Below are 23,184 nucleotides of genomic sequence, written 5' to 3' on the forward strand. Positions count from 1 at the left end.
TTTTTTAAAGATTTTAAGTAATCTCTACACCCAGTGTGGGGCTCGAACTCACAACCCCAAGATTAAGAGTTATATGCTCCACCAACTGAGCCAGCCAGGCACCCCATTAAAAGATTTTTTTTAAAAAACATCTGATGAGCAGACCTCCCAAGAACAACTCAATCAGAATCTCTGGAGAGCATTAGAATTTTGAAAAAAAAAAATCTCCAGATGATTCTAACATGCAGTAAGACTTCAGCCTCCAAATATCACATATGGAAGAGGAAATTGGGGAGGGAGCTTATTTTTGTTGTTGAAGTGATGGGGAGGCTCAAGCAAAAAGTTTGTTTTGTCTTCACCCAAGAAATACAAAATCCAAGGATCTTCAATTAAAACAAACATTTTTTGCATTTTTTAAAATAAAAATGTTTTGAATTCCTAATAGCCTTTACTCAGTATATTAAAACCTACAGGTTTATATCTATATAGTGAAATAGTTATTTAAATAAAAGACGCTTTCTACTAAATTCCCTTCTCTGTGTTTTCTCAAGTTGCATGGTACAGAGATGCTCAGTCTTTGTGTTCCTTAAAGGTTGACAGTGCATACATTTTGGAAATCTGTATCACATTATCCAGTGCATTAAGAGCATATAATAATTCTTTCATCTGCTGTTGTATCAGAAATGACTGATTCTAGTGTTTTTAATTATAATTTCACTAATAAAAGCAGGTGACATAGCAACATACACCTTAATAACAGGAAACATTAGTAAGTGAATGACAACATATCAAGATTTTTAAAAAGACACCTTTAGAGTCACCTTGGAATGCTGAGTAGGTAGTCTAAGGTAACACTCAGCTCATCCATATTTGTCTGTTCCAGGCATAATGGAATTGTCAGAATGAGGCCACTCCGTCTGTCCTTTCCTCCTATTAGAAAAAAAAGATAAAAATACAACATGTAATAGATATTAAAGCACTAAATAAATATGTTTGGGTCCAATGTTATTAAAACAAATAGTACTTAAGATATAAGTAAAAAGAACTATCTAATAGCTGCTTATTTTATATATTATAAATGTTTATAGTAGTATAGCAAAATTTTTATACACACATTTCTTCTTTGAAAGTTCCCCATGTGACTGACTTTGACACTGAAGTCCATTCTCCGACACAACTGACATTTACGGCAATTTTAGAAGCTTAAAAAACAGCAAATATTAAAGGTAAAAATTCTATATGATCTCTAGAAATCTATCACTAAAAACTGAAAGCTGTGAAGTGAAAAATACAACTACTATGAATGACATAAGGGCAATTCATGATGGACCAACCACAAATGATTTTCTTTTATTAGGTTAACCATATAAATTAATAATATTCAACCAGTTTGTTTAATCTGAATAAATATAATTTCAAATGGTTGAACTTAAGAGATAATCAATAGTGACTTCAACTACTCATGGGTTTTGTTCAGGTTTTATTTTTTTTAAATGAATTGCACCCATGGTTTTCAAGCTGAACCCCCCCAAGTGATTTTGGTTTGAAAAGTTTTTCTCTATTACTAAAAAAAGGTGAAAACTATTGGTTGAAATAATTAATAGTCAACAGAGAAAGTCAAGAAGGGTGGGCTAAGGGAAATTTCATTTGCTCCTCAAAAATTGCTAAGTTTTACGCCTGCATTAAACCAAATGTGCAAAAAGGTTCATATCTGAACTGTAGCATTCTGACCCACTGTGGACTTGTCTTCAGAGGACAGTTCCAACATTCAGGACTACATTTAACCTCATGTCCTCAGCTTTCACCAAGGAACAATAAAATAATTACTAGAGTAAATGCAAAAGAGGGCATAGCCAAGAGAAAAAAAAACCTTCAAGATAGATATGGCTGGGGCGCCTGGGTGGCTCAGTCGGTTAAGCAACTGACTCTTGGTTTCAGCTCAGGTCATGAACTCAGGGTCTTGAGATCAAGCCTCAAGACTGGCTCCATGCTCAACGGGGAGTGTGCTCAAGGATTCTCTCCCCCCCGCCCTTGCACACGCCCACACCCTCTCTGTAAATAAATAAAATCTTTTTTAAAAAAGTAAATATGGCCAACAGAGTGAAATGCTGCACATAGATAAGTGTCATAAAGATGCAAAAATGTCACTGATAAAGATTACAGAAGAATAATAATATCCACTCTTGGCAACAGTGTGGGCAAACAGATATTTTCTTACACTGGTGGGAGAAACAGAAATTGAAACAATATTCTTAGAGGGTAATCCAACAAAACCTAACACAAATTTAAATGTAAATTCTCTTTAACAGCTCCACTTATGGGAATTTATACTGCTGAACTTGTACAAAGTACACGAACAATGAATAAGAATGTTTCCTGTAACACCATTAGTATCAGAAAAGAATGGAGAAAACATAAGCGTCAACTGGTAAGAAAAGAAGCTGTATTTTAAAAAAGGAAATAGGGGCGCCTGGGTGGCTCAGTTGGTTAAGCAACTGCCTTCGGCTCAGGTCATGATCCCAGAGTCCTGGGATCAAGCCCCACATCGGGCTCCCTGCTCGGTGGGAAGCCTGCTTCTCCCTCTCCCACTCCCCCTGCTTGTGTTCCCTCTCTCGCTGTCTCTGTCAAATAAATAAAATCTTTAAAATAAATAAATAAATAAATAAATAAGGAAATACATTAAATAAGGAAACAAGAATACTAGTGGAATTCAATATCTTATTTTGTCCTTTATAATCCACACTAGAAAAACATACCAATTCAAAGAGAGATACAAGGGCGCCTGGGTGGCTCAGTTGGTTAAGCAACTGCCTTTGGCTCAGGTCATGATCCTGGAGTCCCAGGATAGAGTCATGCATCGGGCTCCCTGCTCAGCAGGGAGTCTGCTACTCCCTCTGACCCTTCCCCCTCTCATGCTCTCTGTCATTCTCTCAAATAAATAAATAAAAATCTTTAAAATAAAATAAAATAAAATAAAAACAAAGAGAGATACAATATACTTTTAAAAAAGGATGTTGGTAGCTTAATGATCAAGACAATTATGATAGGATCTAAAGAAAAAAAGAAATAAAAAGCAAGATAAAAAAAGTCCAAGTAACCCTAAACAGGCAGGCCATAGTACCTATTCCAAAGCATGTGCAAATTTACTCAATGATCCTTAATTCCAGAAAATCGCTATACCCAATATGCCATGTCCCTGCTCTCACACTAATAAAGTATCTTGCAGCTTCTCTTTGATTCTTAGCTGATACATACTTTAGGTTAATAACCAGATAAATTCAAGCCTGTATAACCCAGTTTGAACAGTAAAAAGTGAAAACCATGTAACTGATATTTCTTAATTCCTGCAAGTGCACTGAAACTATCTCACAGGAAGATGGAAGACAAAAGCTAGGATGCAGGGTATCATAAAAACTAATTCTATATTTCAAAAACAATTATTTAGGTGGGGGTTAGTCAATTATTCTTGGCCCGTATTATTTCATTTTTATATAAAAAGATATGACATCTACCTTGTACAGGTCATTTTAATCAATTACAGAATAAATATTGGCCTGCCAAGTACCAACAGTGAGAGGTGACTCACACAGCTATCCATTCTGACTAAAAGAGGTCTCAGAAATAAAAGAGGTCTCTGAAATGAAACCTTCCCAGAAAAATGCATTTCTGTCAAACTTATCAAAGAAAAAAGTTTAAACAAAACTATACATCAAACACTTCCAATTTTAAGAAGAAAGCATACCTGAAAGGAACGCAAGTTTTTTCTTCAGGATGGGTAATATTACTGAGGCCTCCATTTTACTCCAGTAAACTTTCTCACTTCTGAAAACAAAGAAAGTTAAATGTTAACTACAAGATAATAATTATTCTGTGAAATACATACTTATGATGGCTTATCCCAGGGGGTCTCTAAATTTCAGCATTACTGACATTTTGAGTCAGATTATTTATTTTTTTAAGAATTATTCTGTGCATTGCATTTAGCAGCATCCCTGGCCTCTACTCATTAGAATACAAATAGCACTCCCCCCCTTTCAAGCTGTGACAACCAAAATGTCTCTGAACATTGCCAAATATTCTCTGGTAGGCAAAAATCACAGCTGGTTGAGAATCACTAGCTTAACTGTTTTTGTTTGTTATTGTTTTGTTTTGTTTTTTTAAGTAGGCTCCACACCCAACATGGCACTCTAACTCAGGACCCTCAGATCAAGAGGCACATGCTCTACCGACTGAGCCAGCCAGGCGCCCCACTGGCTTAACTCTTTTCCGGAGCAGTACTCTTGGGGTAGAACAGTGTCTGGTACATAGCAGTAAGTAATTCAATAAATTCTTGTTAAATAAAGGATTGAATCAATTACTCAAAGAGGCAATCTTTTCTCTAGTGCTCTCCTTATTAATTATACAGCTTAATTCCAAATATCTCACTCTTTCGGTTCCACTATTATTAAATGGCTATCTCTAATTTCTCATATTTTTGCTTCTCCATATCACATGGTAACACATCTTATCATGTTTACCTCAATATATTTCCTAATACACTGTTTCAATTATTGTCCCCACTGTTACTGTCTCCATCTCTCCACATTCTGAATTTTTTTTAAATCTCCAGGGAAAAATTTGATTAACCCAGCTGATGATCTCTTCCTATCAAGCTATAATTAACTGTTCTTGGTTTAGTTTTCTAGTGTTCACTTGGCCACAGCCAGGGGTTATGCCTAAATACAAAATACAATAAATATCCATACAGCAAGGCCTAAGGACAAGACAGTTTCTTGTCTTGTGCAGGCATCTGGAGGCTTAGCCAGCCCGGTATACTAATAAAACAGGATTTTGAGGAGAGCAGGACATTTAAAACAAAACAAAACAAAAAAATCAAAGGTTCAATTATATTATCCACCTATACTTAGCTGCATGTCTGAGAGTATTCTCCAGCACATTTTATCCTTCCCTTCCCCATCCCACCTCACAGTGACCCACCATCGCAATATACTGTGAGAGCTCCTTGCAATACCCCACGAATTTGCATTGTATTTAGTGAAGCCATACTCATTTTTTTAACAGCCTCCTTTTTTAATTGAGATATAACTGACATGTGTACAATATGATTCACTATTTGCATATATTGCAAAGTGATCACAGTAAGTCTAGTTAACATCCCTCACCATAGTTACAAAATTTTTTTATGACAACTTTTAAGACCTACTCTCTTAGCAATTTCAAATATGCAGTAAAGTATTATAAACTATAGTCACCACAAAGCATACTCTTTTGAAAATAATTTTCAAGCAGAGTAGAAAATGTGACTCCATATGAAAATATATTACTTATTCAGCAAAAATTAGCTATGAATGTATCCCATTTCAGATACTGTGTTATCAGCTGGAACTAAAAACTCAAGTCATAGCCCTGCCCTAAAAAAAAAAAGTCTTTTAAGGAAAAAAACTCAGGTATTAACGAAAAAAGATGTGGTCTTAATATTTGTCAAATAATGACTAAACAAGATTACTTAAAGAAATATATTATTTTACAGCTTCTGTGTATACAAAAAAAATTACCATTATTTGTACCCGTCTACAAAGAAAAAATCACTATCAAACTAAATAGGATATATTTTTCAAGTTTTATTCTTGAATATTTGTTTGCAATTTGTTCATTTTTGTTCTACATTGGCCCCAGCTGACATACAACTAGTAGGAAACATGATGGAAAAGCTCACATTATACATTTTAAATCTAAAACCAGTAGCAAGAGCGCCTGGATGGCTCAGTCGGTTGAGTGTCTGCCTTTGGTTCAGGTCACGATCTCGGGATCCTGGGATGGAGCCCCACAGCAGGCTTCCTGCTCAGTGGAGAGCCTGCTTCTCCCTCTCCCTCTGCCCCTCCCCCCAACTTGTGCTCTCTCACTCTTTCTCACTCTATCTCAGGTATATAAAATCTTAAAAAATAATAATAGGGGCACCTGGGTGGCTCAGTCGTTAAGCGTCTGCCTTTGGCTCAGGTCATGATCCCAGGGTCCTGGGATCGAGCCCCGCATCGGGCTCCCTGATCAACAGGTAGCCTGCTTCTCCCTCTCCTACTCCCCCTGCTGTGTTCCCTCTCTTGCTGTCTCTCTCTCCGTCAAATAAATAAATAAAATCTTAATAAACAAATAATAATAATAATAAATAAAATAAAACCAGCAGTTCATACTTCCAGATCAATATCTTAACCTGATGAATCAGTTACCCAGCTCTACAAAAACCAAACAGCTCAGATTCATATCTATGGTCCCTTCTCTTGTGACCACCTTGTCAGAGACCAGATTTGAAAACTTGATAATGTGGGGGTTCAGAGTGAATTAGTTGTCCCCAGATATGCCACTTGAACATTCAGATTATTTTGAGCTAAAAACAAAAATAATCAAGGCCCAAAAGACACAGAAACTCTGACCTTCCCCCTAAATGCCTAAAAGAACTTAAAGGGCCTGCTCCAGGAAGAGAGCTATCACTATAGAAAACCACATTATAATATGAACTCAGAGCAGTAGACAGGGAGGAACTTAAGCAAACTTTGATCTTTGATTAAAGTCCTCTCTATAACTTATTGTTCCTATTGTTTCTATAGGGCCCAACATTTGTTTACCAAACATTTACTCTTTTTCATCTTCCTGTGAATTGCTTTCCTACCCCTTTCTCCTAAGTTCAGGATGACATATAGACCTCATTTTGCCCGGCTGTCTTTAGAATCTCATAATTATGTGGATTCCCTATAGGTAATTAATTTGATTTTCTCCTGTCAATCTGTCTCATGTCAATTTAATTCTCAGACCAGCTCCGGGGCGCTTGGGTGGCTCAGTCAGTTAAGCATCTGCCTTTGTTCAGGTCATGATACCAGGGTCCTGGGATCAAGCCCCAAATCCGGTTCCCTCCTCATCGGGGAGCCTGCTTCTCCGTCTTTCTCTGCCACTCCCCCTGCTTGCGCTCTCTTTCGCTTTCTCTCAAATAAATAAATAAAAGCTTTAAAAAAAAAAATTCTTAGACTAAAGAATCTTCAATGGCAGAGAAAAATTTTTCCTCCCCAACAATAATTATGATAATAATGAAAATAAACATTTACTAAATATTTATTATAAGCCATACATTGTTCTAAATTATTTATTTGTATTAACTTATTTAATCCTCCTCTGGAGCTTAGACAGGTTAAACATTGCCCAGCATCTCACAGCTAGTTAAGTGGGGAAGTTAGGATTCATACCCAGGCAATATATTCCAGTAATGATATTCTCACACTACATTATCAACTTACTGATAAAACAGCTCTGAAAATATCCAGTGACATCTGGCCAAATGAACAAGATGGAGCTCTAAACTATATACAAAATTAATATATATACATATATATATATATATATAACATATATACACACACAAATATATATATATATATGAGATATACATATGTGCTATTGCCTTAATCCATGCTAAGGCACCATAACTTTTGCCTACCATTGCTTCTACAATCAACAGTGCAAATGACAAGTGATATAAGAATCGTTATAAACAGTTTTGACCTAAGAGACCGCCCTATAAGCTGGAAACAAGAGAACTGCTGCCCTAGGTTGTCAATAGGATACTGCCACAAAGGAATTTCAACCTTGAAGGGGTAATACAGATACAGGAACAACGTAATCATAGAAACAGAACTGGCTTCCTAATTAAACTTTTCCTTTGGCATGAACACAGACCAATTCTCAATTGCCTTTGGTTCCTTCCTATTTTCTGAGCCTATTTCTCTATCCTTATTATCAATTCTGTGAGCTATATAACATCCTTCCAATAAATCCCTTTTCTGCTTAAGTTAGCTAGAATATCCTTCCCATTTAGTCAACAGAGAAACTTGCTTGGTATAGGAAACAAAACCGTAATTCAGAGTTTAGTAGATGGTGTCTGCAATCATTTAATGTTTTTTTTTAATTTTTTGCCATTTATTCTGAATGAAAATGTCCATCAATACTAAGGTTTAAACCATTGCCACACTAAAACCCAATTAACCAGTACCCAAGAGAAAAGACCATCTGGAATTCCAAAGATCCACAAGGCATAAGAAATGATGACTGCAGCTGACCCTTAAAGTAGTATCTGTGTTATCCAAGCTTTGCAAGTCATGTTATTGATTGTATACCGACAATGCCAAATTTTTCACCATTGTATTATTCTCCATATACTTAAAGTGAAAAAGATAGATGGTCTGAGTCTCCAGTCTAGATTTACCTTGACACACTATGATATCTAAAAGCAGTCTTACTTTTTTGTCACTGTCTCCTGAGAGATGGATGTTTTATCCAAACTTTCCATTACTTTACAGAACCATCCAAGCATGACAAAATACTAAGATTTTTTTTTTAATCAAACAGCTTTTTTTTAAGAATATGCTGAAAGTGATGAAAAAGTTGCTTAATGAGAAATATAGGCCATTTCAAATGACCTCATGGATAAAATGTAAAGTAGCCAAGAAATGAAAGCTGCTGGGGCACCTACCCAGGTGGCTCAGTCAGTTAAGTGTCTGACTCTTGATTTCGGCTCAGGTCATGAGATCATGCCCCGCATCAGGCTCCACACTAGGTGTGGAGCCTGCTTAAGATTCTCTCTCTCTCTTATGGCTAACAAACACATGAAAAAATGCTCAACATCACTCAGCATCAGGGAAATACAAATCAAAACCAAAATGAGATACTGCCTCACTCCAGTCAGAATAGCTAAAATTAGTCAGGAAACAATAGATGTTGGTGAGGATGCAGAATAAGGGGAACCCTCTTACACTGTTAATGGGAATGCAAACTGGAGCAGCCACTCTGGAAAACAGTATGGAGTTTCCTCCAAAAGTTAAAAATAGAACTACCATATGACCCAGCAATTGAACTACTAGGTATTTATCCAAAGGATACAAACACAGTGATTCTAAAGGGCACATGCACCCCAATGCTTATAGCAGCAATGTTCACAATACCAAACTACGGAAAGAGCCCAGATGTCCACTGACACATGAATGGATAAATAAGACGTGGTATGTATGTGTGTGTGTATATATATATATATGTATATTTATACATACACACACATATACATACAATGGAATATTACGCAGTCATCAAAAAGAATGAAATCTTGCCATTTGCAATGACATGGATAGAACTAGAGGGTATTGTGCTAAGTGAAGTCAGTCAAAGAAAGACAAATACCATATGATTTCATTCATATGTGGAATTTAAGAAACAAAACAGATCAACAGAGGGGAAGGGAAGGAAAATAAATAAATAAAATAAAATAAACAGGGAGGAAAACCATAAGAAACTCTAACTGTAGTTAACAAACTGAGGGTTGCTGGAGGGAAGGTGGGTGGGGGATGGGGTAATTGAGCAATGAGCATTAAAGAGGGCACTTGAGGTGGTGAGCACTGGGAGTTGTCTGCAACTGATGAATCATTAAGGTTTACCCCTGAAACTAATAATACAGTGTATATTACCTAAATTGAATTTAAATAAAAAAATTTTTAAAGATTCTCTCACTCCCTCTTCCTCTCCCCCCACTTGCACTCACTCTAAAAAAAAAAAACTTTAAAAAATTAAAAAATTAAAAAAAAGAAAGCTGTGATGTTTACCCTTCTAGAGTCTCCTTTCCACCAATCTTTCATTGCCATCACAAAACAGATGGGTAATGAAAAATGATTACTGTACTACTAGTTCCAATTAAATAGTTTTTCCAAAGTTATTTGCTTTAGATTTTTCAACTCATTAGCACAGCCATAAAAAAAATTTGCCTATCTCTGGTTATCTCCTATATCTCACAGAATAGTTAAAATAATGTACAAAACACAAAAATAAAGGAAAATCTTGCAAAATACAACCATCCACTACCATCACCACAATAAAATGTTACATAATACAAAGGTCATGCTCTTCTCCAGTAAGATAGAGACAAACATTATTATTCACAAGAAGCTTATTCAACCTAAATATATTTGAGTGGATCATATTCTCAAACAAGAAAAGAAGGCAATGATGAACATGTACCTGATATTAATTAATTAATAAATCAAGGAAAATAATTTTCTTATAAACTTGCTACATGAAGCAAGTTAAGAAATGGAAGAATTAGGGGCGCCTGGGTGGCTCAGTCATTAAGCATCTGCCTTCGGCTCAGGTCATGATCCCGGGGTCCTGGGATTGAGCCCCACCTGCATCAGGCTCCCTGCTCAGCAGGAAGCCTGATTCTCCCTCTCCCACTCCCTCCACTTGTGTTCTCTCTCTCGCTGTGTCTCTCTCTCTGTCAAATAAATAAATAAAATCTTAAAAAAAAAAAAAAAGAAATGGAAGAATTAAACAATTCACAACATGCTTAACAAAAACATGTCATATTTCACATACGGTCATTTAAAATGACCCATTTTGTTACAATTTATTAAATATAAAAGAGGCAGAAAGTCAGAGTTTATAGCAGATGAGATGCCTTGGAGTCAAGTGAATATAAAGAAAAATGTGCAACCATGACTGCATGTTATCTTCAACCAAAAGCAAGAAACACTGAAGTCAATTATTACCACTCCTGGCCACAAAATAATCCTACCTAAAACAGAGCCCTTATAAAGTACATTCACACTGTTGTGCAATCATCACCCCATCCAACTCCAGAACTTTTTTCACCTTGCAAAACTGAAACTCTGTTCCCATTAAACAACTCTTCATTTTCCCATGCCCCAACCCACCACCCCGCAACCATTCTCTTCTCTGTCTCTATGAATTTCACTACTCTAAGTACATCATACAAGTGGGAAAATAAATAAATAACAGATCTTTACAATTAGAGATGACAAATTCTAAGAACTAGATATGTAAAGGAGACTAAGTTTCAACTAATATTTGTATCCATCTTCTACTTTGAACATCTCTCCCAAGATCTTGGAGCATTAAAAGAGGAAAATTTGGACAGCCAAATAGGTAAATTGGTATCTTGTCTCCCCAAGGCCAGAGATCATCTCTGATTTATCTTTGTATTTACCCATTCATTCATTCCTCATTTAACAAAACTATAATAAGCACCTAACAAATCTAGGCAACGTTAGGTGCTAGACAGACTTGGCATTCAAAAAAATCTAATAAATGAATGTATAAACAAATGAAGAAATATATGAAACAAACACCCTATAAATCCTAACATTATTCCAAGTGTGGGGCAATCATAGGATCATATGTGCATGCTTTTCCTTCAAAGCAGCTCCTCCCAGTTTCTTTCTACTGGGACAGTCTCCCACAGATCCAGCAGGTACATGAACTGCTGGATGCTAGAGAAAGGCAGGTCCGTGATGGTGGTTAGATGGACATCAATGGTACTACCTATGGGCAGCCTTTAGAGGGCAGCAGAGGATGCGCTGAGCATAAGGAAAAGAGAATGGCAAGCCTTTTAATCAAGACTGGGCAAATCACACTTCCTAACAGATTGTAATTGATGATATGAGTGGGTACACTGGAACTCCTCTCTCAATAAGCATAAATCAACCAGTTTATTTGGAAAATTTAGTTAGATTCTTCAAAGAGCTTTAACAACCAGTGAAAACCCATTAGGATAGCCTAAAGCTAACTAAATCATCTCTAATAAGTCTACATCATGTAGACACATAATGGCAATGAACAAAATCAGAATGCTGGCTCCTCAGCCTGCATTTCCAGAAGAAATACTACAGCTGTCCTTAAATTCAGATTAGAAATACCTTCAACTGTTGTTATGAAGTAAAAGCAATCTTGGAGATGAAAACAAGCACACATATAGATACTATCTAACTGGGTTCATCACTCTACATAGCCATATATAAAATTATGCAGAAATAAACATTATCCAACTTTACAATAATACAACAGTGAAGCAGATCAAGAGTTGAAAATTTATGTAATTTTTCGTTATGCCAGTGTATGATTATTAATCTGGTTTTACAATAACATTGACAATTCTAAATGAATGAACAATCCGTTTGAATAGATTTTAAATAAAAGTGATAAAATAATGGTTAACTTTGGTTAGCCATAATACACATCTAGCCAAAACTATAATTTCTCTAAAAACTGAAAGCTAAAATACCATTGTATAGTATCATTTTTACAAATGCATCAGGACCTAGTTTATTCAGTAAGGGAGGGAGAAAGGAAGAAAGGTTAGAAAGAGAAATATTTTGAGTTTGCTATGAAAATATCAATAATCTACCTCAAAAGACAGAAAAAAAATCTGTATTAAGTTCAGTGGGACATTAAAAGTCCTATACTATAACTAAACTTCAAAAATTCAAGTCTACTGTTAATGGTAATAATAGGACACCACTTTACTCTCCTCAAAAACAATACAAGCAACTACTCCTACACCACCCTTCTTGCCCTGCCCCTTTTCCAAAGGAGCCAGTGACACTGTTAATCTACAAGGTCAGAAACATAGGGAAGTCAGTTCCTTAAGGATTTCTCCACAACTCTAGCTATTCTACCAAACCCCTAGCAGATGCAAACCTCCATTTTTTGAAAGCCCAATATAAAAATTCCTTAACTGTATAAACTTTACAAATCTTTGGTTCTTTTTGTCTGTGTAGTGATAAATTCTCAGGAGTTTGGCTGCTTCTTCACCAAAAGTGGGGAAGAGCAAGAAAAGGGAATATTGTTTTAGCAAAGTGAATCAGGCTTGAAGAATTCCAGGAAGGTAAAGGTATTTCTGGCATCCCTAGCTATAGAGAATCCCAAGGCTAAAGCCTCTTTATAGGTTTCCAAAGCTCTCAGATGAGCTCTCTACCTGCATGGTTTCTGCATCTCAGTCTTCCTGAGCTCCAAGAAGCCTGGACCACTTCCTTCTCCAGGGCAATGAATATGCCCATCGAGTTCACCTGGCTGGGTAGGTCTCCCTCTATCACCAGAGGAAGAAGCACATCCAGCCATAATAACTTTACAAACTCTCATTTCTAGATTCCAATCCCTCTTCACCTGCTATAGATCTCCTGCCCTTCTCTTCATCTCAGAATTTCTCTGGGTAATCACCAAACCTCTTCTCTCCTAACCTTTACCCTAGAAAGACGCGTTCTTCCTCTATTCTTGGCAAAGACATACATGCCTTTCACTGAGCTGATCTCAGACAAAATCCAGTATCTATCCCAGATATTAACAGTCTAATGGATTTGAACAAAGGTTCAATGTATCATCAGATTCCTAATTCCAAAGAATTGGCATAAAAATTAATTTTTAGTATCCAACTGTTTATATGTTGGATACCACACATTCACAAGAGAACTTTTGTTCAACTGAAATATACATATAACACGAACTGAGATTTTGGCACTATCACATTTCTTTATTTATATAATATCAATATAAGGCACATACCAAACACCACACTGGAAAAAAAGTAAAAAATCATACTAAAAAATGTTTAAAAGTATTTAAGTTAACTACTCAAGTATTTTAAGTTAACTACTCAAAAATGGAATTACAGTATTACCCGGCAGAAAGAAGCCAGTGGAACATGTAAAAGAGTTATTTTCCATCATACTAAAAATCTCATTTAAAAAAACAATGTACACTGTAATGTATTGGTTTTTTAAACTACAAAACCACAAAAGCAATATTGAACATACTGCAAATCCTTTAACTTGTTCACTAAAATGTCACTTCACCATCAATGGAACAAAGTAATATAAGACACATGAAAAACTATTCATAAAATGATCACCTCTTTTATACCTCATAAGGACTGTTAATAATACTAGCTACCTTTCCCCAAGCAAAGACCTCCCCCGCTGAAAACTTCTCTGCCATGGGATTCTGTTCCAAAGAGCTGTTCTTTCTAAAAGGCAGTTCAGTGCAGTGGTAAATAAAGATCATGGCCTTGGAGACAAGGTGTGACTCCAAAGCAGTCATTTACTAACTAGGTGGCTTAGGCAATTACTTTAATTTCACTTACAAGCATAATCCTTGAACTAACTCACAGGACTGAGAATTCAGTGAGCTAATATATGTATAGTATTTAATATACTCCAGGATGGTAGGCACTCAATAAATCTATTATTAGCAGGTAAATTTTCCTTCCTCCACTAATCACTGATTTACTACCACTGATCTCCAAGGCCACAACCAAAGCATTCCCTCCTAAGGCTTTCTTGGCCCAACACACTAAAATGGCCACAACTTTAAGTAACTCAATACATCTTGGCATTTTTTTATGCTCAAGACTATTATTTCATCCTCACAACAACATACTATTTTGTTAGTAACCCCATTTTTTCTGATGAGAAAAGGGAGGCAAAGAGAATTTCCCCAAGATCATACAGAAATGAACAGATTTATAAATCACAGACTAAGAATCATAGACAGCATCTACTCCAACTTTTTCATTATATTGATAAGGAAACTGTCTTAGTCTGTTTGGGCTGCTATAACAAAAATACCAAAAGAAATTTATTTCTCATGGTTCTGGTCAGGCTGCTATAACAAAATACCATAAAGTGGGTATCTTATAAATAACAGAAATTTATTTCTCACATTTCTGGAGGTTGAGAAGTCCAAGATCAATACAGAGGTGTCTGGTGAAGGCCCACTTCCTGACCCACAAGAGGTCCATCCTCTACATGTGTCCTTGCATGGTGGGAAGGGCAAGGGAGCATTCTGGGGTCTCTTTTATAAGAGCACACTAATCACCTCCCAAGGCCCACCTCCAAATACCATCACAATGGGGATTAGTTTTCAACATATGAATTTTGGGGGGGGGACAAAAACATCCAATCTAGAGCAGAAATGGAGATCTAGAGGACATAGATTTACCCTCCTAAGGCTGCATGCAAATAACATTAACCCCAATTTCATGAAACCCTAAAACCCTGCACAGTGCTTCTCTCCACTATATTATCACAAAATAAAATCTAAATTAAAAACACACAAATAGGGGCACTTGGATGGCTCAGTTGGTTAAGTGTCTGCCTTCGGCTCCAGTAATGATCCCAGGGTCCTGGGTTCGAGCCCCACATCAGGTTCCCTGCTCAGCGGGAAGCCTGTTTCTCCCTCTCCCTCTGCCCCTCTCTGCTGCTCTCAAATAAATAAATCTTAAAAAAAATAAATTTAAGATTTATTAAATAAAAATCTCTCTCTCTCAAATAAATAAATTTTAAAAAAATAAATAAATAAAGGGATGCCTGGGTGGCTCAGTCGGTTAAGCGTCTGCCTTTGGCTCAGGTCGTGATCCCAGGGTCCTGGGATCGAGTCCCGCATCGGGCTCCCTGCTCAGCGGGGAGCCTGCTTCTCCCGCTCCCACTCCCCCTGCTTGTGTTCCCTTTCTCGCTGTGTCTCACTCTGTCAAATAAATAAATAAAATCTTTTAATAATAAATAAATAAATAAATAAATAAAAACACAAATAGCAGAGAACCATTATTTCATAAATGTTAATAATTTTTTAAATAAATAAATACATCCCCACAAAAACACATAAATGTTCATAGCAGTACTATTCATAACACTCAAGACATGGAAACACACATCTATTCTGAATGGATAAACAAAATGTGGTACATCCATATAATGGATAATTGGCAAGAAAAAGGAATGAAGTAATGATACATGGTATAACATAAATGAACCTTAAAAACATACTAAGTGAAAGAAGACAAACACAAAAGGTCATATATTACATGATTCCATTTATATGAAATATCCAAAGTTGGCAAATTCATAGAGACAGAAAGTAAATTAGTGGTTGCCTAGGGCTGGAGTAGGTTTGGGGAATTACTGGTAATGGGCATGAGGATTCTTTCTTCATGGATGAAAGTGTAAAATCAAATTGTAGTGATAATTCCACAAATCTACTAAAAAAAAAAATCACTGAATTGTACACTTAAAATGGATGAATTCTATGGCATGTAAATTTTATCTCAATAAAGCTGTCAAAAAATAACTTAAAACATAAAAAGAATTGCCCATTTTGTAGATTAGGGAAATCTGGATGAAAATAATATACAGTTTAAGTATTAAAAAGTAAATACTAAAAATAGGTAAGCAGTATGTTCCAGGAAGTCTGTAAAGTGAATTGAATATGCTGAGCAATTTATCCCCAACTTCCACTATAAATAAAACACATTGCTATGAAAGAACTTTAGCTGCAGAGACAAATTTTGTTCAATACTGTATATTCTGGCTGGGTCAAACAGTAAGAATAAAGATTAAGTGGATTAACCAGAGAGAAGAAAGAAGAGTATAAGCAATAATGTTGATACCACTTTTATGTTCATAGATACCCAAACTTTCTACTACCCTAAATAAATTGGTACTAAAAAGGGGACTAAGATTTGCTTTTTACTTTTAACCTACAAGGAGAGATTTATAAATTAAATGTCTTACCTCTTAGGGTATCTCAAAGTTTTCATACCAACACACATAAAGACATCCAAGGTTTGATTAAAGGTTAAATAATTATTCCTTTCAATGGTATCATGTTTTAAAACAAATCAAGACTGCTTTTGAGAAAAGTATAAAATGTGCCTTTGAACGAAACTAATACTAAGACTGTTCTGTAAGCCCTAAATATCAAAGGCTTAAAACTGAATGCAAGTCACTTTAAAATAACACCTATCCTGAAAAGGTAGAATCTTAAATTAGTTGCCTATGTATTTCCTTATACCTCCAAATAAAAATAACAATAAGTAACATTACTAGAATGTTCTGTAAAGCAGTATCCTAATTACTGTGCATTCATTGCTTCATTTCTAACTCACAACAATCCTGTTAGAAGTAGTGTTTTCACCATTTAACAGTTGAGGAAACTAGGCTTAGTGAGATGAAGAGAGAGGTTACCCTGCCCAAAGTCATGTAGCTCACAAATAGCAAAATTAGCATTTAAACCTAAGGCTGGGTCCAAGGCCTAAGTACATTACTTCTCATGCTCTTGTTTAATGTAGTAACCTTTATTATAATATGAATAAAGGTCTTTAACAGCTCTCAAACAGAATTGCTCATATTTTAAATATAATGACATGAAGGTTATATTTGCTAAGAATCTCTTCTAAGTGCGCCTGGGTGGCTCAATTGGTTAAGCGACTGCCTTTGGCTCAGGTCATGATCCTGGAGTCCCGGGATCAAGTCCCGCATCAGGGTCCCTGCTCAGCGGGGAGTCTGCTTCTCCCTCTGACCCTCCTCCCTCTTGTGCTCTCTGTCTCTCATTCTCTCTCTCAAATAAATAAAATCTGGGCGCCTGGGTGGCTCAGTTGATTAAGCGTCTGCCTTCGGCTCGGGTCGTGGTCCTGGGGTCCTGGAATCGAGTCCCGCATCGGGCTCCCTGCTCTGTGGGGAGCCTGCTTCTCCCTCTCCTCCCCACTTGTGCTCTCTCTCTCTCACTATCTCTGTCTGTCTCTCTCAGATAAATAAAATCTAAAAAAAATTAAAAATAAATAAATAAATAAAATCTTTAAAAAAAGGAAAAAAGAATCTCTTCTAATAACATACTTCAATATCTGCAAATGAAATATGTCTGGGATTTACGTCGATAATGGGGGTGCATACATGGAACAAAACTGGCCATGTGTTGATAACTGTTGAAAGCAGAGGATACATAAACAGTGGTTCACTTTACTATTCTGTTTTTGTATGCTTGAAAATGCCTACAATAAAATTAAAAAGACTCAATTTAACATGCCAATACCATAAAAAGAGGAAGCTACAATCCTTTAAAAAATTTTTTCATTCAGCAATATTTCATTTCAAAATCAAGAAGACACAGAAAATAGACTACACATAATCTTAAAATATTCACATATTCATCATCATATTCTAAAAACCTTTTATGGAGAAAGATCTGAGTATTTGATCCTCATGTAAAACTGCTGAGGAGGAGGAGACCAATTCTGCCAGAGGCAGAACCAGAAGATAAAAGAAGCAGGCAGGAAGGCAGAATCCTTGCTTCTGCTGCTTTGTTGGCACTGGAGAACTTTTGTTCCCAGTCTCTTCAGGTCTTTCTTACTTTGTGACTGGGGTCATTTCCTCAGCAGTCTCCCCCTCCCTCTACCACCATCACCATATCATACTCTTTTTGAAGTGAATAAATTACTAAGAAAAGCGTATGTCCACAATAGGCATTCACTGTAATGTGTGAAGAGCAGTGGCTGGTCAAAGACAGGCAGATCTCTTAGGTGAAGAATCAATTAAATATATTGTTTAACCCTAAAACAGAGTCCAAAGGTTTCGCATGTAACACATTTCAACAGTCAAAAGTACAGTTCCAAATTTAATAACAATTTATTTTAGCTACATAGTCAAAAGAACCAAAAAGGTTATTTCTGAAATCTAAAGTATGTGTTGGATTTGACCAATGCACAGTATTTGCTGAATTAACTCCCTTCTCCTGATCCCACCATGGCTTTCTCATTTAGGAGTCACTGGGCAGAATAATTAGGAAACAGGAGAAAGAGTAAGAAAACAATCTTACATAATCTTAAACTTGACAAAGCACTATGAATAGAGCATGCATTTACTTTGAGCAGAATATTAAATTACATAGTTCAGGAACCTTTACTGAAACATCTTGGGACCTGGCCCATCAGGATCATGAATGGAGAGAGGCACTTTTATAAAGCCATCTTTATGCTACAACCCATTCTAACTTCTGGCTTTTAGAACCGACTTATTTAACTTTACTACCTTTAGATCCTAAGTGAGTTTTCATTATCTATATTTCAACACTTGGGAAAAAATCACTAAATATAACATGAACATTTTTCCATTTTCTGAATTATATCTTCACTTTTATTATAATATTCACCATCATCCCCTCCTCCAACTCACTCACTTTCTCACTTTAAGATATCTATAAATACTTTCCAGCTCCTAGCTCTTTCTTGCAATATTTAGATGGCTACTGATTCTAGCACCCACATCTCACTGAGCAGATTATCTGATTTGTAAAATTCACGAAAGAACCATAGAGGAAAACTCTCGGATTCCTCTAGACAGTCAAAAAGAAGTTTTTGCTAGCAAATATTTCCTTCTTTCTTTCTTTTTTTAAGATTTCATTTATTTATTTTAGAGAGAAAGAGAGAGAGCGCAAGCAGCGGGGAGGAGCAGAGGGAAAGAATCTCAAACAGGCTCCACACTGAGTGCAGAGCCCTATATGGGGCTCAATCCCACAACCTGAGCTAAAACCAAAAGTCGGACGCTTAACTGACTGAGCCACCCAGGCGCCCCTCTACTAGCAAATATTCCTAATAATTGAGGCAATGTAATTTCTGCCATCATCTAATATTATACTCTAGATATGAGATTGTGGGCGCCTGGGTGGCTCAGTTGGTTAAGCGACTGCCTTCGGCTCAGGTCATGATCCTGGAGTCCCAGGATCGAGTCCCGCATCGGGCTCCCTGCTCGGCAGGGAGTCTGCTTCTCCCTCTGACCCTCCTCCCTCTCATGCTCTCTGTCTTCTCATTCTCTCTCTCAAATAAATAAAATCTTAAAAAAAAAAAAATAGATATGAGATTGTGACAACAGCAACTAAACAAATCAAAATTTTTAAAATGAGAAAGAATGGCGATTGTTTAAAAAGTGACTGAAGTTTAAAAGGGCTTTCGTAAACTGACCAGTGCTTCTAGTACAAAGCATACCACTTAGGTAGGAGGCACAAAGCAGCACTTCTCATTTTTAATGACTTCAATACTGTTTATGAAGCTCCTGAAAACAAGCAGAGGAAGCAGGGTGTCATGATTAAGACTAAAGTCAAACTGACAAGGGGTTAAATCCTGACTCTGTCCCTTATTATCTGTGACAAGTTGCTTTACCTCTCACCACGGTTTCAGTACCTCAAGAGGGCCCAGCTGCAGTTCTGTGTCCGGTGATATGCCAGAATTCTTTCTTTAAATCCCCCTTTTAACTTAAGCTCATTACACAGGCTTCAACACTTAAAATTAAAGGGACCACACCTATCACCCTTCCAGAGCCCTTTCCTAGGATTGATTCTTACACCTCCCAGCAATCTACCACTAAGGAAAACTGAGAGACACACAATCCTTTCCCCTACAAGAAGAAATAAAGATGTCTAACAAACTATATTTTGCTACAGTGACAGAGAGGGTACTCTTGATTTAGCATTCTTTTTATAAGATCCCCCTAAAACATGAGCCTTGCTCACAGAAATGCAGAGGCATAAGCAATCTTAATCTAAACAAAACTACTATAAAAAATGAAATCGGGGTGCCTGGGTGGCTCAGTTGTTAAGCGTCTACCTTGGGCTCAGGTCATGATCCCAGGGTCCTAAGATCGAGCCCCGCATCGGGCTCCCTACTCAGAGGGAGCCTGCTTCTCCCTCTCCCACTCCCCCTACTTGTGTTCTGCTCTCATTCTTGCTCTGTCAAATAAATAAAATCTTTAAAAAAAAAAAAAAAATGAAATCAGAAAAATTAAGCTGATGAAAAGTACCCCCCAAACAACAATGAAGCAGAAAACTTTAATAAACATCCCAAACTGAATTATATCTCTTTAAATGGGCATTTGGAATATGAAAAAACACTCTGAATCAGAAATTTTTAAAGACCTAAAAAAAAAAAATAACAAAAGCAAAAAGATATGAAAAAAGAGATGACTAAACTCAGTTAAGAAACAAAAGAGAAAGGGGTGCCTGGGTGGCTTAGTCAGTTAAGCGTCTACCTCCGGCTCAGCCCATGATCCCAGGGTCCTGAGATGGAGCCCCACATCAGGCTCCCTACTCAGCAGGGAGTCTGCTTCTCCCTCTACCCCTCCCCTCCCCTCCCCCTGCTCATGCACACACACTTGCTTTCTCTCTCTCTCTCTCCCCGCAAAGAAATAAAATCTTAAAAAAAAAAAGAAAGAAAAGAAAAAGAAAATCACATCAGGATTGAACACAAAATTATATGGTGCTTCACAATAAATTCAAATAAAAATTTAATAAAACACACTAGAGCAAATAGTAAAAGAAACAAGAGAATGAAAATAAGATAATAAAGTAAAAATAGAAAGTTTCTGATATGGAAGATAGACAAAGAAGATATAATTATGCGTAACTGAAGCCCCTAAAGAAGAAAAACAAAACACTGGAATGGAACTAATATTTAAAACTATAATCCAAAATACTTCAGAAACAAAAGACCCACTAGATGGCAGGGAGAAATGACTTGCTACAATAAACTCTAAGATAAATTCCAGTAAAACTATTAGACTTTAAAAATAAAACGAAAGGGACACATGAGTGGCTCAATCAGTTGAGCGTCCAACACTTGATGCTGGCTCAGGTCAAAATCTCAAAGTCCTGAGACAGAGCCCCGTATTGGACTCTGCGCTAAGTGTGGAGCTGCTGGGGATTCTCTCTACTCTTCTCCCTCTGCCCCTCCCCCCATTCATGCTCTTGTAAGTGTGCATGCTCTCTCAATAAATAAATAAATACATACATACATATATACATAAATAAGACTTAAAAAAATAAAAGGAAAAATAAGACCAGGTATTCCAAGCAAAGAGGTGAAATAACTTACAAGGACAAGAAAATTAAGACTGGTAGGAGCCCCTGGGGTGGCTCAGTTGGTTAAGCGTCTGACTCTTGATCTCAGCCCCGGTCTTGATCTCAGTTGGACTCCACACTGAGTGTGAAGCCTACTTAAAAAAAAAAAAAAAAAAAGGGAAAAAGAAAATTAAGGCTGGCAACAGACTTCTCAAAAACAATATACACTGCAAGACCACATTGTAAACATAAGTGTGAACCAAGGATTTTATTTCTGGCCAAGCTGTCCTTCTAGTATCAAGGCTACTAAAAAACTTTAAATATGCAAGAACTAGGGAAAACTGTGCCCATGAGCTCTTCTTAAGAAATCTACTAGAAACTGAGCTATATAAACCAGTGGGTGACTGGGAAACTTGAGCAAAGAACTGATGGTGAAGACAATATATTTATTTGTAAAACTAAAAGCAAAACAAAGCTGCAGTTACAGTTTGAAGGCAAAGTAGATAAAATGCAACTAAAAATGGAAGAGAAAAAAAAGTAAAATAAACTCACTGATGAAATAAGAGTAAGAATCAAAACGTGCCATTAAAAACTAACAAATAGTAGAAAAAACAAGGAAATAAACAAAATACACAAGTAGCTGCTGTACCAATAACAAAAAACAAATCCAAAATATCCAAAAATTTCCTTAAATGAAAGCACACCATAAAGAAACAAAGAAAAACATAACATAATGTACAGTTTTTATAACATAAAATAATTTGACAACTGAGATCATATTCATCATTAAAAGAAAATGATTTTTAGGGCGCCTGGGTGGCTCAGTTGGTTGGGCGGCTGCCTTCGGCTCAGGTCATGATCCTGGAGTCCCAGGATCGAGTCCCGCATCAGGCTCCCTGCTCGGCAGGGAGTCTGCTTCTCCCTCTGACCCTCCTCCTTCTCATGCTCTCTGTCTCTCATTCTCTCTGTCTCAAATAAATAAATAAAATCTTTAAAAAAAAAAAAAAAGAAAGAAAATGATTTTTAATATGGCTCATATAAAAAAATGATCTAATTGCTCTATACAAGAGATAACTGATAACCTAAAACAAAGCAAATCAGAAAGACTAAAAAATAAAAGGATAGGGTGCCTGGGTGGCTCAGATGGTTAAGCGTCTGCCTTCGGCTCAGGTCATGATCCCAGGGTCCTGGGATCGAGTCCCGCATCGGGCTCCCTGCTCAGCGGGGAGCCTGCCTCTCTCTCTCTCTGTCTCTTATGAATAAATAAATAAAATCTTTAAAAAAAAATAAAAGGATAGACAAAGGCATATCAAGCAAATAGAAATAAGAAACCAGGAAGAGCGATCTTGATACTAAGGAATTCAAGCCAAGAAGCATTAAATGTGACAGAGAAACTGTTTAATGTTAAAAGCCATAATACACAATGAAGATGCATAACAAGTAAGAATATGTATCCATCAAAAAACAACTTATTAAACTCAACACCCAAAGAACAAAGGATCCAATCAAGAAATGGGCAGAAGACATGAACAGACATTTCTCCAAAGAAGACATCCAAATGGCCAACAGACACATGAAAAAGTGCTCAACATCGCTCAGCATCAGGGAAATCCAAATCAAAACCCCAATGAGATACCACCTCACACCAGTCAGAATGGCTAAAATTAACAAGTCAGGAAACGACAGATGTTGGTGGGGATGCGGAGAAAGGGGAACCCTCCTACACTG

The 23,184-nt window shown here is 36.7% G+C and overlaps 1 protein-coding gene across 1 annotated transcript in view; it reads right to left on the minus strand.

Annotated features, from left to right (window-relative positions):
- The window catches only part of SESTD1 (SEC14 and spectrin domain containing 1), a 111,214-nt gene extending 89,667 nt beyond the window's left edge, over positions 1-21,547 (minus strand). Inside the window, exons 1-3 of the mRNA XM_021702792.1 lie at positions 21,491-21,547; positions 3,722-3,801; positions 801-909 (exon numbers count right to left, since the gene is read on the minus strand). Of these exons, the coding sequence (XP_021558467.1) occupies positions 801-909; positions 3,722-3,776 (164 nt within the window). The 5' untranslated portion in view covers positions 3,777-3,801; positions 21,491-21,547. The remainder of the gene's footprint in view (positions 1-800; positions 910-3,721; positions 3,802-21,490) is intronic.
- Between the last annotated feature and the right edge of the window lie 1,637 nt (positions 21,548-23,184).

The sequence above is a fragment of the Neomonachus schauinslandi genome, chromosome 3 (assembly GCF_002201575.2).
Source record: "Neomonachus schauinslandi chromosome 3, ASM220157v2, whole genome shotgun sequence".
Classification (NCBI taxonomy): domain Eukaryota; kingdom Metazoa; phylum Chordata; class Mammalia; order Carnivora; family Phocidae; genus Neomonachus; species Neomonachus schauinslandi.